Source organism: Sinocyclocheilus anshuiensis, unplaced genomic scaffold (genome assembly GCF_001515605.1).
Source record: "Sinocyclocheilus anshuiensis isolate Anshui unplaced genomic scaffold, SAMN03320099.WGS_v1.1 scaffold542, whole genome shotgun sequence".
NCBI classification, from domain to species: Eukaryota; Metazoa; Chordata; class Actinopteri; order Cypriniformes; family Cyprinidae; genus Sinocyclocheilus; species Sinocyclocheilus anshuiensis.
In genome coordinates, this window is record NW_015547685.1 from 1,527,752 (window position 1) to 1,542,589 (window position 14,838).

General features: G+C 41.2%; 1 protein-coding gene and 1 pseudogene across 1 annotated transcript in view; both read left to right on the forward strand.

Moving 5' to 3' along the window:
* The window catches only part of LOC107703251 (ras-specific guanine nucleotide-releasing factor 2), a 62,252-nt gene extending 51,837 nt beyond the window's left edge, over positions 1 to 10,415 (forward strand). The window contains exons 20-28 of the mRNA XM_016505805.1: positions 3,338 to 3,450; positions 3,615 to 3,675; positions 6,842 to 6,945; positions 7,141 to 7,225; positions 7,330 to 7,527; positions 7,632 to 7,711; positions 8,180 to 8,297; positions 8,423 to 8,491; positions 8,699 to 10,415. Coding sequence (XP_016361291.1) covers positions 3,338 to 3,450; positions 3,615 to 3,675; positions 6,842 to 6,945; positions 7,141 to 7,225; positions 7,330 to 7,527; positions 7,632 to 7,711; positions 8,180 to 8,297; positions 8,423 to 8,491; positions 8,699 to 8,791 — 921 coding nt within the window. The 3' untranslated portion in view covers positions 8,792 to 10,415. The remainder of the gene's footprint in view (positions 1 to 3,337; positions 3,451 to 3,614; positions 3,676 to 6,841; positions 6,946 to 7,140; positions 7,226 to 7,329; positions 7,528 to 7,631; positions 7,712 to 8,179; positions 8,298 to 8,422; positions 8,492 to 8,698) is intronic.
* Positions 10,416 to 13,600: 3,185 nt separating this feature from the next.
* LOC107703210 (creatine kinase S-type, mitochondrial-like) overlaps positions 13,601 to 14,838 on the forward strand; it is a 9,270-nt pseudogene continuing 8,032 nt past the window's right edge.

Sequence of the window (14,838 nt, forward strand, 5' to 3'; positions counted from 1 at the left end):
CCATCCTTCCCGAAGGAGGTTTCGGAAGCAGATACACATTTGAACATCCGTTTAGGTGCATATGGAAAATTGTAAAGGTGATTGTAAACCTCTTGAAAATGGCAGAAGTCTGCCGGGGAAACACGGGCTCTGAGGCTATACCATGGACCTTACACATATGGGATCCACTTAGGTCTCACATATGAAACCCAGCCTTCTGAGGTGAGAACACAGGAGGATACCGGCCCCACACGAAGGCTATAGGATCTAGCGAACGTGGGGGTCACCCAGCCCACAGCTCTACAAGTATCTGTCAGCGAGGCGCCACGAGCCAGCCCCCAGGAGGATGCAATACTCCTAATAGAGTGCTCGTAACCTGAGCGGGCAGGGCACACCCGGTGCCTGATCAGCCAGGGTGATGGCATCCACAATCCAGTGGGCCATCCTCTGCTTAGAGACGGCCTTCCCCTTCTGCCGGCCTCCGTAACAGACAAAGAGCTGGTCTGAGGTCCTAAAGCTTTGCGGGGTCATGGTTAGCAGCAATCGTTTTTTCTTTTCTTTTTTTTTTTTAGCGACATAGACTTAAAGGGTGGAGGGAGACAGCCTTCGCTCCAACCCATGCTGAAAAAAGGAAAGCACGACCCTGATCAGGCATCTCTGGGGGTCTTCTCGGTGAGAAGAACACTCAACGAACAGGTTCCACTTCAAGGCGTAAGCGTGTTTCGTAGACGGAGCTCTCGCCGAAGTGATGGTGTCAACTACCTCTTGGGATAGGTCACCTAGAACCTCCGTGTCCTGTCCAGGGACCAGACATGAAGTTTCCAGAGGTCTGGATGCGGGTGCCACAGGGTGCCCCATCTCTGAGTCAGTAGATCCTTCCTCAGAGGAATCTGCCAAGAAGGGGCTGTCACCCCGCGGCCAGCTGTGTGTCAGTGCGTCCATGCCGAGAGTTCCCTCGGTAAGGGAGTAAAACAACTGGCAGGTTTCTGGAGAGGCAGACAGGTCTACCTGAGTGGCTCAGAAACGTCTCCAAATCAGCTGGACCGTCTGGGGATGGAGACTCCATTCTCCCAGGAGCGTAGCTCGTGACAGCTTGTCAGCCGTACGGTTGAGCAGACCTGGAATGTGAATGGCACGAAGTGACCTCAGAACCTTCCCACTCCAAAGGAGTAAACCACAGCATGCCTGGAGACCTGTTCTAGGGGCACTCCTGCCTGGAGGAACGTAAGGTCTGACCGCAGGGTGAAGGTTTGGCGACAGGCCGGTGTAACTTAGACCCGGTGAGTGCCGCCCTGCCACGCCCACCTCGGGACTCAGCCATGAAACCAGTGCTGGAGCGGTCTCATATGAAGCAGCCCCAGCTGCGTAACTGCCGCTGCCATATGCCCCAGGAGCCTCTGAAATAGTTTCAGTGGGACCGCTGTCCTGCCCTTGAACGACTTCAAGCCTGTCTGTTCGACCGAATCCAACTCCATACAGAGAAAAGAGATCCTCTGCGTAGGGGAGAGTTTGCTCTTTTCCCAGTTGACCCGAAGACCCAACTGGTTGAGGTGCCGAAGCACCAGATCCCTGTGCTCGCACAACTGAACCCGAGACTGTGCTAGTATAAGCCAATCGTCGAGATAGTTGTGGAATCTTCCTCTCCAGAGAGCTCTCTCTCCGATGCAGCGATCGGCATCCGGCCATCGGGAGGAGCCCCGAGGGATACCGCTGGTACGCTCTTTAAAGAGGGCCCAGTGCGTTCCTTCGGCGGCTCGGCTGGTTGCTGGAAGTAGATCTGCTAGATCGCGGCAGAGGCAACGGAACTGGAGGTAGCGAAGCCTGGTCTGCAGCTCCAAGATGGTCATCTTCCCGCAATGGGAACATGACTCATCCACGAACGCCACCTCAGCGTGCTTCATGTCCGGACACGTGAGGCAGCGATCGTGACCATCACCCGGTGCCAGGTAACGGCTCACGCTGTGATCAGAGGCAGCTGGATGCAATATTTGCATGCCGATGTGCATTGGCTCGTTTAGTTACACTCTAAGTAGATCGGTCTCTCGAAGCAAGATCCCAATTCGTCGGTCACCGACGTGACTCGGAGTGACTGAAAGGGAACTGGTTTGCTGGTCGAAGATGGTCTCCCAACTATACCAGTAATTGTAGAAACCTTACAAAATCATCAGAAATGGCTAAATTGATCAGGTTCTGCTTCCTTGTTTTAAAGTTTCTGTTTGCAGGAAGATATCTGGCAAATATATCTTAAGAAAGTTTAAAAAAAAATCTTTAAAATGGTAATTTTAATATTTTATCCAGACATATACTGTATAATGGGGACATAAAAATGTACTGCATAACAGGAATAAGCAAGTGAGGTGCCCATTATGCTAACTACAGTCTAGAATATCAAACATAAGAGTACTTATACTCTGAGAACAACACAGCACAAGCACTCAAGTGCTTTATGCATTTGCATTTGAAAGGCTGCACAGAATATTATGCACTAATGTATTGATTTGTTTAAATCATGTCACTTATGCTATTTTGTATAACTGTTCCTTAGCAGAGGAATATTTACATTTTTCATGTCAGGATCAGAAATTATTTGTAAACTCAAAAGCTGGAAGTATGAAAGTGCTCTAAACACAGATGGTATGAACAAGGATAGATCAAATTAGACGAAAGCTTTGGTCCCGATGGCCAAATTATTTCAACAATAAACCTAAAGTGAAGGGAGAAAAAACTGTAAAGAACACTGACTGTTTAATAGATGCGGGGCTTTATGAAGCTAGAACTGAAGAATGCTTTAACTGTGACACAGGAGATTAGCCACCCACCTGCAGTGCTTGCAGGCACAGAGAGACAGAAGAAAGGCTGGGTTAGCTGTTGATTAGTGCACTAGGAAGCTGTAAAGCTGAGGTAGTACAGCTTCTGATGAGCACTAATGGAGAGTGTGCAATCTAAAACACCAACACTTTCAAACTGAATAAAATTATTTTATTAATATGTATTTTGTTCTTGTTTTCAGTAAAAATATATAAATAACATTAAAACAAGATTAATTATCTTTTATTTAATGTCCTTAATTCAAAATATGTTATTTGAAAACAAGTCTTAAATATCATATATGCTTGCAAAATAAACTTCACAAAAATACTGATTAATAATATTTTGCAGTCTACACACAGAATCCGCATTGGATTAATATGCATTAGTTAAAAAAAACCTTGATGTGTCAAAGAAATTAATTTAGATTTACCCAGTAGTTGATTTCGGTCATCTGGGGATGTGAACCCATCAGTCTTTGCTTTACGTAAATTATGCATGGGTCTCCCATGTTTGTGGAACATGATTCTATGTGTGTGGTGGGTTTCAGGACTTTGAAATGAATGGAGAGCTGAAGATGGGTGTGATCTGCCTGCTAGAGGAGGTGTTGAGAGACCCTGATGTTCTTCCCCAGGAGAGGAAAGCCACAGCAAACATACTAAGGCAGGTTATATAAGCACAACCTCTCACACATGAAATTAAAGCACTTTCTGAAAGTCACCATGGACAGGACCATCTTTGAATATAAATGTATATCTTTTTTGAAATTTTATTTTCAAAGGAAACATGAAAGCTGATTAAACGAAAGTTGCGTTTTTTCTCCCCAGTGCCCTTTCTCAAGATGACCAGGACGATGCACAACTGAAGATTGAAGACATTCTTCAGGTGGTGAGCATATTTTATAGTCTTTGTATCTGCTTATGAATCACAAGAAATAACTTAAGTGTAATTTTCTTTACTTTGTTAACATACACTAAATGGACAAAAGTATTGGGACACACTTCTTAATTACTGAATTCCAGTGTTTCAGTCAGACCCACTAGCACAGGTGTATAAAACTAAAGCACCTAGCCATGCAGTCTGCATTCACGAGCATGGTGCTGTGATAGGGTGCCACCTTTGCAGTAAGTCAGTTAGATATTCCCTGCTAGATATTCCACAGTCAACTGTAAGTGGCATGGTTGAAAAGTGGGAGCATTTAGGAACAGCAGCAACTCGAAGCGGAGTCATGAAGCGGAAGACTATGTAAAGTCAGAGTGGGATCATTCTGTCACAAAGTGGGCGCATGGTGCGTAAAAGTCACCAATGCGCTGCTGATTCCATAGCTGAAGAGTTCCAAACTTCCACTGGCATTAATATCAGCACAAAAACTGTGAGGCAAGAGCGTCATGGAATAGGTTTCCATGGCTGAGCAGCTGCATGCAAGCCTCACATCACCGAATACAATGCCAAACGTCAGATGGAGTGGTGTAAAGCATGCTGCCACTGGATTCTCACTCTTCTCTGTTTGGCAGTCTGATAGCTGATGCTTCAGCATACAAAGACATTCTGGATAATGCTATGTGTCCAACTTCATGGGAACAGTTTGGGGAAGGTCCTTTTCAGTTTCAGCATGCCTGTGCCCCAGTGCACCATGCAAGGTCTATAAAGACATGGTTGGATAAGTTTGGTGTGGAAAAACTTGACTGGCCTGTACAGAGCCCTGACCTCAACCCCATCGAACACCTTTGGGATGAACTGGAATGGAGAGCCAGGTCGTCTCGTCCAACATCTGTGCCTGTCCTCACAAATGCTCTACTGGAATAATGGGTAAAAATTCCCATAGAAACCCTGCAGAATTTTGTGGAAAGCATTCCCAAATGAGTGGAGGCTGTGCTGGGGGGACCAACTCCATATTAAGGTTCAAGGTTCAAAGTTTATTATAAGCCCGGAAGGCAATTTTTTGTGCAGCATAAAATTTGTAAGCATATCATACAAAACACAAACAGCAAACACACCATTCTGACATCCTACAAATGTATAAGCCTTACAGCAGTGGGAATAAAAGTATGTCTATACCAATTGCTTTTAAGTTTAGGCATACTATAACGTATACCAGAAGGAAGCATTTTAAACTCATGGAACAGTGGATGAGTACAATCTGCAAGAATAGCTCTAGCTTTCTGTAAGACAAACCGATCAAAGCTATTTGATAACACAGTCTGCTTAATGCCAATAATCTTACTACCTTGATTGACAATGCCATTCAAAGAGTTCCGATGTTTAACATTTACGTTACCATACCAACAGCATATAGAGAAGCAAAGTACCTATGTCTATGTATTTAGAATTTGTTGTCATTAAAGTCCCTGTTGGTGTAAGTTCCCAATACTTTTGTCCATATAGTGTATTTCCTGTTAAATCAGGAAGTTGGGGCTCGTCAAATGGGCTTCTACATAGCTGAAAGACTTTCATTTACATCACATCTGTGAATAAATATGAATTATCAGATGGACAGAGGGACAGACATACATGAATACTTGGCTCCTCCAATCAGAATTTAGAGCATAAACCATCTGTTTTAAAACAAGGCTCATATAAGACTTTGATATAAGACACCCACGCCCTGCTGTCTCACATGTGCAAATATATCTTATCACTTAAAATCATATTTCTGTTCCACATCACTGTTGAGCAGCCACCTAAGGTTGAGATCTCAGAGGGAAAGCCGATTTTGGCATGCCTCATGAGGCAGCGGCAGGCTCAGCGACTAAATTACATGTTCAAACTGCAAATCTCTGAGCAGCAGGACTCTAATTACAACTTCAAACAGCGAGACGGAGTGCCTGTTGATGTCCGCCACATGCAAAGCCAACGCACACAAAAACACACTCTAAACAGCATTTCAGGAGTATTTCCTTCCTGAAATATCCATGTATTAATGTAAATGATCATGCTATTTAATTTCAAAGCCCTCCTAGTGATATTTGTTGAGTTTCAATTTTAGATGCATGGTTTTGGAGGGCTTCCGCTTGTTGGAAAAAACATGTCATTGGCAGTGTAGGAAAAATATCTGTTGTTTTATGTGATGAGAGTATCCTATGTTTGTTAATATTGTAGCATCTGCACTGTTTGCAGATTTCCTGTATAATGCACAGTTCCGCTTATTCCTCTGCTTATACTGTACATTTAATGAACATTGTATGCAGTACTCTATGTTTTAAGAGGACAATAGTGAGTTACATCAGTTGATTTGAATGTTTCTTATGCACCACTGTTTATAGATATGCAGATAAATGTATTCACACACTCGTACGACTGTATGATATAATGTGCTACTGGCAGCAGCATACTGGGCTCACTAATTATAAACACAGCGTGCATTATCAGGGCTGGGCCTGTACAGTTTTGTGTGTATGCATGCAAGTGCATGTTTTGATTCGTAATGCATGTTGCTTGGACTCACACACCCTTATCGTGCTTCTGAAATCCTCACCTGTTGTGTTAATTGAAAGTGTCTGTGCCAAAGACAACAGAACCAACATTCACTCATCGCTAATTGGCAGTTTAATTGTAGATTTTCATAAGTTCATGTGTGTGCAATATGTGTAATTTCTAGCTGTCAAATCAGCATTCAGCATGATATTTTGCACTTTGCCATTAAAGAATGTTACGTTGTCTCAAGTACAGTTGTTCCCAGAATAGAACGCTTATATTGTTAAAGGGATAAGGGATCTATTTTTCATCCTTTTGCAGCATGAGAGTCCTGGTCACTATTCACTTTCATTGTATGGAAAAAAGCAGTATGAACACTCATTCTTTTGAGTTTCACTAAAGAAAGAAAGACTTGATGGAGAGTAAATAATGACAAAAATGACATTTTTTGAATAATTATTCCTTTTAATTACTAAAAAAATGAAGACTTGCTTTTTTGGTGGGGCAGGGGGGAGACATGAAAACATAATTTACAAATGCTTTGTAGATATGCAGTATTTATAATACCAGAAAGAGTTGTTATACTTTTACAGTTCCATCTTGTCACATGACTGTTTATGTGTCTGTTCCTCTCATCCAGGCTGAATGCCCAAAGGCCGAGTGTTTCGAATCTCTGTCAGCGATGGAGCTAGCTGAACAAATCACTCTTCTCGATCACATCGTCTTCAGGAGCATTCCCTATGAGTGAGTAGAGCATCAAAACAGCACAGAGAGATGCAGACCTCAAGCCTCAAAGACACCAGAGAATAATGCATGAACAAATCTGTGTCAGCCTTACTGAAAATATTCATTATGGGCTTCAAAAAAGCTCCCGTGTTCACGAGAGAAGAAGCCTCTGCAGACACACATCTCTCACAAAACACTGTGTTTTTGCTGTAGGGAGTTCCTGGGCCAAGGATGGATGAAGACAGACAAGACAGAGAGAACTCCATACATCATGAAGACAAGTCAGCACTTCAATGATGTGAGTATATATGGAAATATCTATCTGCTACCCTCTTAGGATACTCAAGTAAAAAAGCGTAACTGTCCCTCTGTTCATACAAATTTCTCTCTTTCTTTGTGTAGATGAGTAATCTTGTGGCCTCTCAGATCATGAGCCACACAGATGTGGGCTCTAGAGCCAGCTCTATTGAAAAATGGGTAGTGGTGGCTGATATCTGCCGCTGTCTCAACAACTATAATGGTGTCTTGGAGATCACATCTGCCCTGAACCGGAGCGCCATCTACAGGCTAAAGAAGACATGGGCTAAAGTGTGCAAACAGGTGAGATAAGCAGAGTGAATACTGTGCTATAATGTTTTATATAGTAGATTATATCAGTATGGCAAGTCATAAATAATTCACCGTTGTTGTGTCTCATCAAACAGACTAAAGCACTAATGGACAAACTCCAAAAGACTGTGTCATCTGAGGGAAGGTTTAAAAACCTGAGGGAAACTCTAAAAAAGTGAGCTGTTGCTATATTTTGAAACACCTACATTATGATTACATAACTTATGCCTTGTATTTGACCTCATTTCTGTCTTTCTGCAGCTGTAATCCACCTTGTGTTCCATATCTGGGTATGTACTTGACAGACCTCGCATTTATCGAAGAGGGAACACCCTACAGGCTAAAGAAGACATGGGCTAAAGTGTGCAAACAGGTGAGATAAGCAGAGTGAATACTGTGCTATAATGTTTTATATAGTAGATTATATCAGTATGGCAAGTCATAAATAATTCACCGTTGTTGTGTCTCATCAAACAGACTAAAGCACTAATGGACAAACTCCAAAAGACTGGGTCATCTGAGGGAAGGTTTAAAAACCTGAGGGAAACTCTAAAAAAGTGAGCTGTTGCTATATTTTGAAACACCTACATTATGATTACATAACTTATGCCTTGTATTTGACCTCATTTCTGTCTTTCTGCAGCTGTAATCCACCTTGTGTTCCATATCTGGGTATGTACTTGACGGACCTCGCATTTATCGAAGAGGGAACCCCAAACTTCACAGAAGAAGGTCTGGTTAACTTCTCTAAGATGAGAATGGTAAGATATGATATCAAATCCTGTAGAATTGACTTAGGGATTAAAAGACTAATTCATTTTTGTGTAGATTTAGTATCTTTGATATTTTTTAGCTAGACTAATAAATCATGACACTTTGTCTGCAGATATCTCATATCATACGGGAGATCCGACAGTTCCAACAAACTCCCTACAGAATTGAGCACCAACCAAAGGTTAGCTGCTCAACTCCTTAATTTTATTTTGCTTCTTTGTGTGTACGAGTTTATGATAATTATTATGAAAAATATGAGCATATTGGACTTCAGATTAATCACGAGACCCTGCACTTTCTAGAGTTTTTGTAACAGTTTTAAACATTTATTATGTAATCTAATTCTACTCTAATTTGTAATCATGTGATCTACTGTTTTCATATCCAGGTCACACAGTATCTTCTGGATAAGACCTTGATTATGGATGAAGACACACTGTATGACTTGTCTCTCAAGATTGAACCAAGGCTTCCTGCATGAACTACAACCTCAGTTCCTGGCAACTTCCATCTAGATGTGCTTCTCACTCTTGGGATGTTTTGAAGGCATGAAGCATGCCTAGTGTTTGAGAAAGAGGGACAAGGGAGGAAAATGTCCATTTGAAATTGTGGAAGGTATAGGGTCCAGAATTGGAGGAGAGTATTAAAGAGTGCTCACCACCACAATGTCCCCTGAAGGGTGACTTTTATCATGGAAAAGAAGGAAAGAAGGATGAAAACTGGCCACTGTCAGAGGTCAGGGGTCATGAGTGAGTTTCAGGGTCTAGCAGATGGATTCAGTCTAAATTGTGAAGAGAGTGGGTGAAGATATGTAGCATGTACAGAAGTAGAGCTATTAGCCAGATCTTATGTAGTGTATTGTGGCCCCCATGGGCCTGTGGCCCCTGGCACATCCCCTCATTGGTAATGGTAGTGACTTTGTGCATGAACTAGACTGTGGGTTTGCTGTGTGCTTTGCCTCAACTTTACACTCCATGTGCCGTCCCATCTGCCAACAGCTGGCTGCACTCAACCAAAATGCCACATGAAAATTTTAAAAGATACATCAGACTTCTAAATAATGAGAATGTAGTAGCTTTCTAAAATACTAACTAGCTGTAGATGATATTGATATTTTGTAACTGTCCCTGAATCTATGTGAGCTCTTTAAAAATCAGTTGCTTATTGTGCCTTCTCATATTCACAGAGACTTGTAAATGAAACCATTGTCTCAGCGATGCTTGATTAGCATATTATTGGCCTGTGTAGCAAAGTGATGACAAAACGGAGATATTCAGACTATTTAAACCAGTAAATTCAGTGTAAAGGCCCGTTCATACCAAGGACGATAATGATAAAGATATATTTTTAAAAGTCATTCTAAATTTAATAGAAGAGCAGAGTCCACATTGCAACTATTATGATAAGGAGCGATATAGTTGAAATCACTTTGTGAACGTTTTCCAGCTTTTTGAATGATAAAAACATCGGCATTCGATCAGAATCCATCCTGCATTAAAGAGCTTGAGCATTTTAAGAGGCAGACAACAGAACTGCAATGCATGGTTGTAGTAAACAACATTACCGTGCATTGGTATCTCTATAGTTATTGTTTTTGCTGTGAACGGGCCTTCATTTTTAAATGTCTTAAATGGCTCAGTGTGCAGATATAATCCACTTACATTAGGTTGCATCATCCATTACAAAGTACAAGCTGACATATGCTTGTGCATTGCAAACTTTTTCTGATCTGATTTTACAGTAACTTGAGGCTTGGCCACCCCTATTGGAGGAAAAGTTCATTATTGTTGAATGATTCTTAGCCAAATGCCTGGAATCAAATTCTGAAGCGCAAGTTCTTCAATAATCAATGTTTCCTGCTTTTTAATGTCATGCCCCCACTGGCCAGCTATCCAGAAAAGAGGGTCTCTCCATTATTTGCATGAAAAATACAGTGATCGCATGTTGGAAAATGCATCGCAAGACATGTTTTGTGGTCATGTGTCATTCAGCTGCTGTGTAGCCTTTTTAAACTCTCTAGAAACCTCAAGTAAAACAGATACATACATATATTTAACTTCTCATCTGACTGCACTTCTTTATCTAAATCAGGGGTGTCAAACTCAATTCCTGGAGGGCCGGAGCCCTGCAGAGTTTAGATTCAACCCTAATTAAACACACCTGATCCAACTAATCAAGTCCTTCAGGCTTATTTGAAAACTACATGGTATGTGTGTTGGAACAAAACTCTGCAGGGCTCCGGCCCTTCAGGAAGTGTGTTTGACACCCCTGATCTAAATACTTTGATCATAATAGCTGGAGATTTCATATGCATAGACTGGCAAAGAACTGTCAACTTGGCCATATATATATATATATATATATATATATATATATACACCACTGTGCTGTATGAAGACAATGTTGTTTTTGTCTGAGCTCTCCTTTCTTCAGAGTGGGATGGATTTCTATTCTTTATGTGTGTGTGTGTGTGTGTGAAATGCATGAGAGCGTCAAGGTGTGAATGTGATCTCAGAGGTGAGTGGGTTGGAAAGGTGTGAGTTACACTTTCATGAATGTAGCGTTGTTATCTTGTTATCTAAAACAAGTGTGAATCGGTAGTATTTATTTCCTGGCATATTTATTTGACCCTTTTTGTATATAGTGTGTTATTATGGGTTTATGACAACGTGATTTTTGTCCCCATCCACCTCCATGTAATATTTTGATTTCTAAAAGCACTCCTGTAATTGTTACATTTTGCCAAATGTATTAAGAAAATGTAGCATATCTGATTCATCTACAATCCTTTGTCCTTTTCCTCTCTCTTTTATTTATGGGTTTAGTGTGTTGTGCACACAGAATTGTTACTTTGGTATGTTGCATGTCTAGGTTGGATTCCTTCTGTGAAATCTGCTTTTTGTACATTTCTGCATCAAACTGTTTTTCTTTATTTTTTTCCTTCCTCTTTATTTTATCACTGATTCTCTTTGAGAATGTATGGCTTCAGTGCTTAAATTCCATGCTTTAATTTCAAATAAATAAATCAAACAAAAAATAGAATCTACAATAAAATATTAATCAAATGATAGATTATATATCAAATCAGATAGATACAGACAGACAGATAGACAGAGACAGTTGACTGCACACCCATGATGCAAATCACCACATCCGAAAGGTGCTCTATTGGATTGAGACTAAGGAGCCCAAAGTGTGCCAAGAAAATATCACCCACACCATTACACCACCATCAGGAACCTGAACCATTGATACAAGGCAGAATGGATCCATGCTTTCACAGCAAATTCTGACCCTACCATCCAACTAATCGCAGCAGAAATCCAGACTCATCACATCAGGAAAACTTTTTCCAATCTATTGTCCAGTTTTGGTGAGCCTGTGTGAATTGTAGCCTCAGTTTCCTGCTCTTAGCTGATAGGAGAGGCACCTGGTGTGGTCTTCTGCCGTGTATCTGCTTCAAGGTTTAACATGTTGAGTTCAGTTGATCATGTAACAGTGTAACATGTTGATCAGCAGTATATGAAATACTCAGACCAGCCCATCTACAACCAACAACCATGCCATGTTCAAGGTCACTTAAATCTCCTTTCTTCTTCATTCTGATGCTCGGTTTGAACTTCAGCAGATCGTCTTGACCATGTCTACATACCCAAATGTGTTGCTGCCATGTGATTGGCTGATTAGATATTTGCATTAACAAGCAGCTGAACAGGTTTACCTAATAAAGTGGCCAGTGAGTATATGATGAACCATGTATCCTTATAGAGTAGCATGCTTGTCCTTTGTTGCCATGCGGATTCCAAGCCTGAAAGGGTGAGGTGTAAGAACACAGCAAAATAAAATGCAACCTCAGATCTCTAATATAATTTGGTCTCTTCAGAAGGTGTGGAATGTTCATAAAAGTGAACAAATTATTTGAAATCTAGAGTCTCATGTGTGTCTGGGCACTAATGTCAAGGTCTCTCTCTCTCCATAATCCTACAGAGGAATGGAGGGATGAGCACCAGATAATGCACAAGCTCTTGGGCTGTGCAAATCAAATACCAGTTTAATTTTATCCCTCACACACACTGCCCCACTAAACAAATTATAGCTTTATATATATCTTCTGTAGCCACATCTGACAAAATACAACATTTAAAAGGGTATTTTCTCTGAAAATAGAGATACACGATTAAGATTTATGTGATGTAAAGATTTTTTGTAATACTTATCTAAACACAGATAGTGGCCACTTGATGGACTACAGTGAGTAAAAGCTAAGCATGTATATGTATAGTATTGCCAGCTGTGTACCGTATCTGTCAGGGTTGGGGATGAAGGGATGAGGCCAGGACTCAATGGTGCAGGAGATAAGGGCTTTTTATTAAAATAAAACTAAATAAACAACAAAAACTACCCCGTGGGGGAAAAACAGGCAGGCACAGCTAGGCAAGGCAGGATCTGGACACAACACAACACATCCAGGGAGATACGAAAACGAACTAGCCCGGGACTGCAAACACAAGGAGAATAAATGGAGAGCAAATGAGGAGGGTAACGAGGGAACACATGTGGGGCAAATTAACCAATAATCAGGTAACAAGATGGGTGGGGTCAAGACAATTGACATGAGAGCACATGGCACACAGGAAACAAAGACAAAAGCCATGTGCTCACACAAAACAAAACACGAACACGCAGCTAATGAGATAACTCATAAGCCGCATGTTCACACAAGACAAGATAGCAGGCAGCCAGCGAAAAACCAAGCTGCGTGCTACACAGCACAAGACAAAACAGGACATGAAAGCACGTAGCCGATAACACGAGCTGCGTGCAACAACAACAACACAAGACAACAAGAAAAGCACGCGGCTGAACGCAAACCGCATGCTACACAAAACACAACACACGTGGACAGAAGAGCGCACGGCCGAGCGAACTCGAGACCACACGCTCACACAACCAGACAAAACATGGAGCGCGAGTGCCCGGACCCCGACACGAAACCGAAACTCAAGACATGAGTGCCGGGATCTAAACACCACGCTCCAACATGAAACAGTACACGCAGACGAGAGCGCACGGCTGGAGCACTCTCGAAGCCGCACGCTCACATGAAAACAATGACATGGCGGGAGTGTCAGGGCTCTGTCACAAAACCATGAATTACACTAGACCGAAGTGACAGAACCCTGACAGTACCACTGGCACATAATTGGAGGTTTCCACTGGTTAAAGAGAGCTCAATAACACAGAGACGTGGTGTCATGCTGACAGATGAAATAGGATTGGCTGGAGAGATGAGCTCTTATTTTAAGCACAGGCCCAGTATGATCTCACTCTACAGGGAACAGCCTGCTGTACTGAAGCCTGAGACCTCTTAATTTCTACAGGTGAGTACAGTAAAGCATTTGCTTTCACAATTGTTTGTATTTGTAGCTTTATTTATTGAACCATGGAAGCTTTATTTGTGCAGCTGAGGATATATTTTATTATGTTTTGGTTCAGTGTTTGAACTTTCTGAAACCAAAATGTTTGAAACACAAGCTCATTTCTTTATCCAAAATGGCTGTTAATAATTAAAACCGTGTAAAATAATGTTTGTTTTCCATTTGCAGTGCACCATTTTCTATTTTTTCCCCCATGTTTATATAATTCACTCCATTACATTCTCAGAATCCAGTAGAAGTGTGACCATCGCACAGCCACCCTGTCCCATTGTAAGCCCCCCAAATGGTCACAGGTCATGTGATCATTGTAAGTTAACATATGGGCACCATTGCGTAAGACCATTTGCTGTAGATCCACTGTCAGCTGTTTCTCTGTAGACAGCGTTGTCTATTTCGATATTTGCTGCACTTTCTTTTTATTTTGCTGATATATCCTCTTAAGACCCTGCGGCCTCATATGAGGACATTATATTTTAGTGTATTTCTCTGAGACTATACATGCCACAGTTTTAAGTCTGGATGTCCTGTACAGAGCACATTCAGGGCATTTCAGAGATACTAAATGTTTGGATGTTTCACTATGACCACTCCCTCTCCTTGGTCTTCAAAAATGTCTGAAATTAATTTAGTGACACTCTTATGGAAATATGATAATATTTTGTAATTATCATTTAAATCTGACTAATTTTTAAACTGTGTGTCATAAATCAACATCTCAGGAAAATGTTATGGGGTTTCAAATCAAAATATGACTTTCTGTTACGAAACAGGACGTTGATTTCATACGTGTCCTCATATGAGGACACCGGGACTAAAAGCATGTTTATTACGCATTTTGGGAGACAACATGGAGATAACAAATGAACAGGGAAAGAAATTATATTTCTGTATTCTATGAAATATTATATATTATTATGAAAATCTTGTCAATTATTACTCCCATTATTACACTTCTTTTTTCATTACATGTTGCCCCAAAAACACATTAATATGCAAATTCGATTTAGTTTATAGATACATTGTATATAATGAGAAAACCCGTTTATGGCCATTACACACGTTTTGCAGAAAGAAAAATGGTATATCAAAT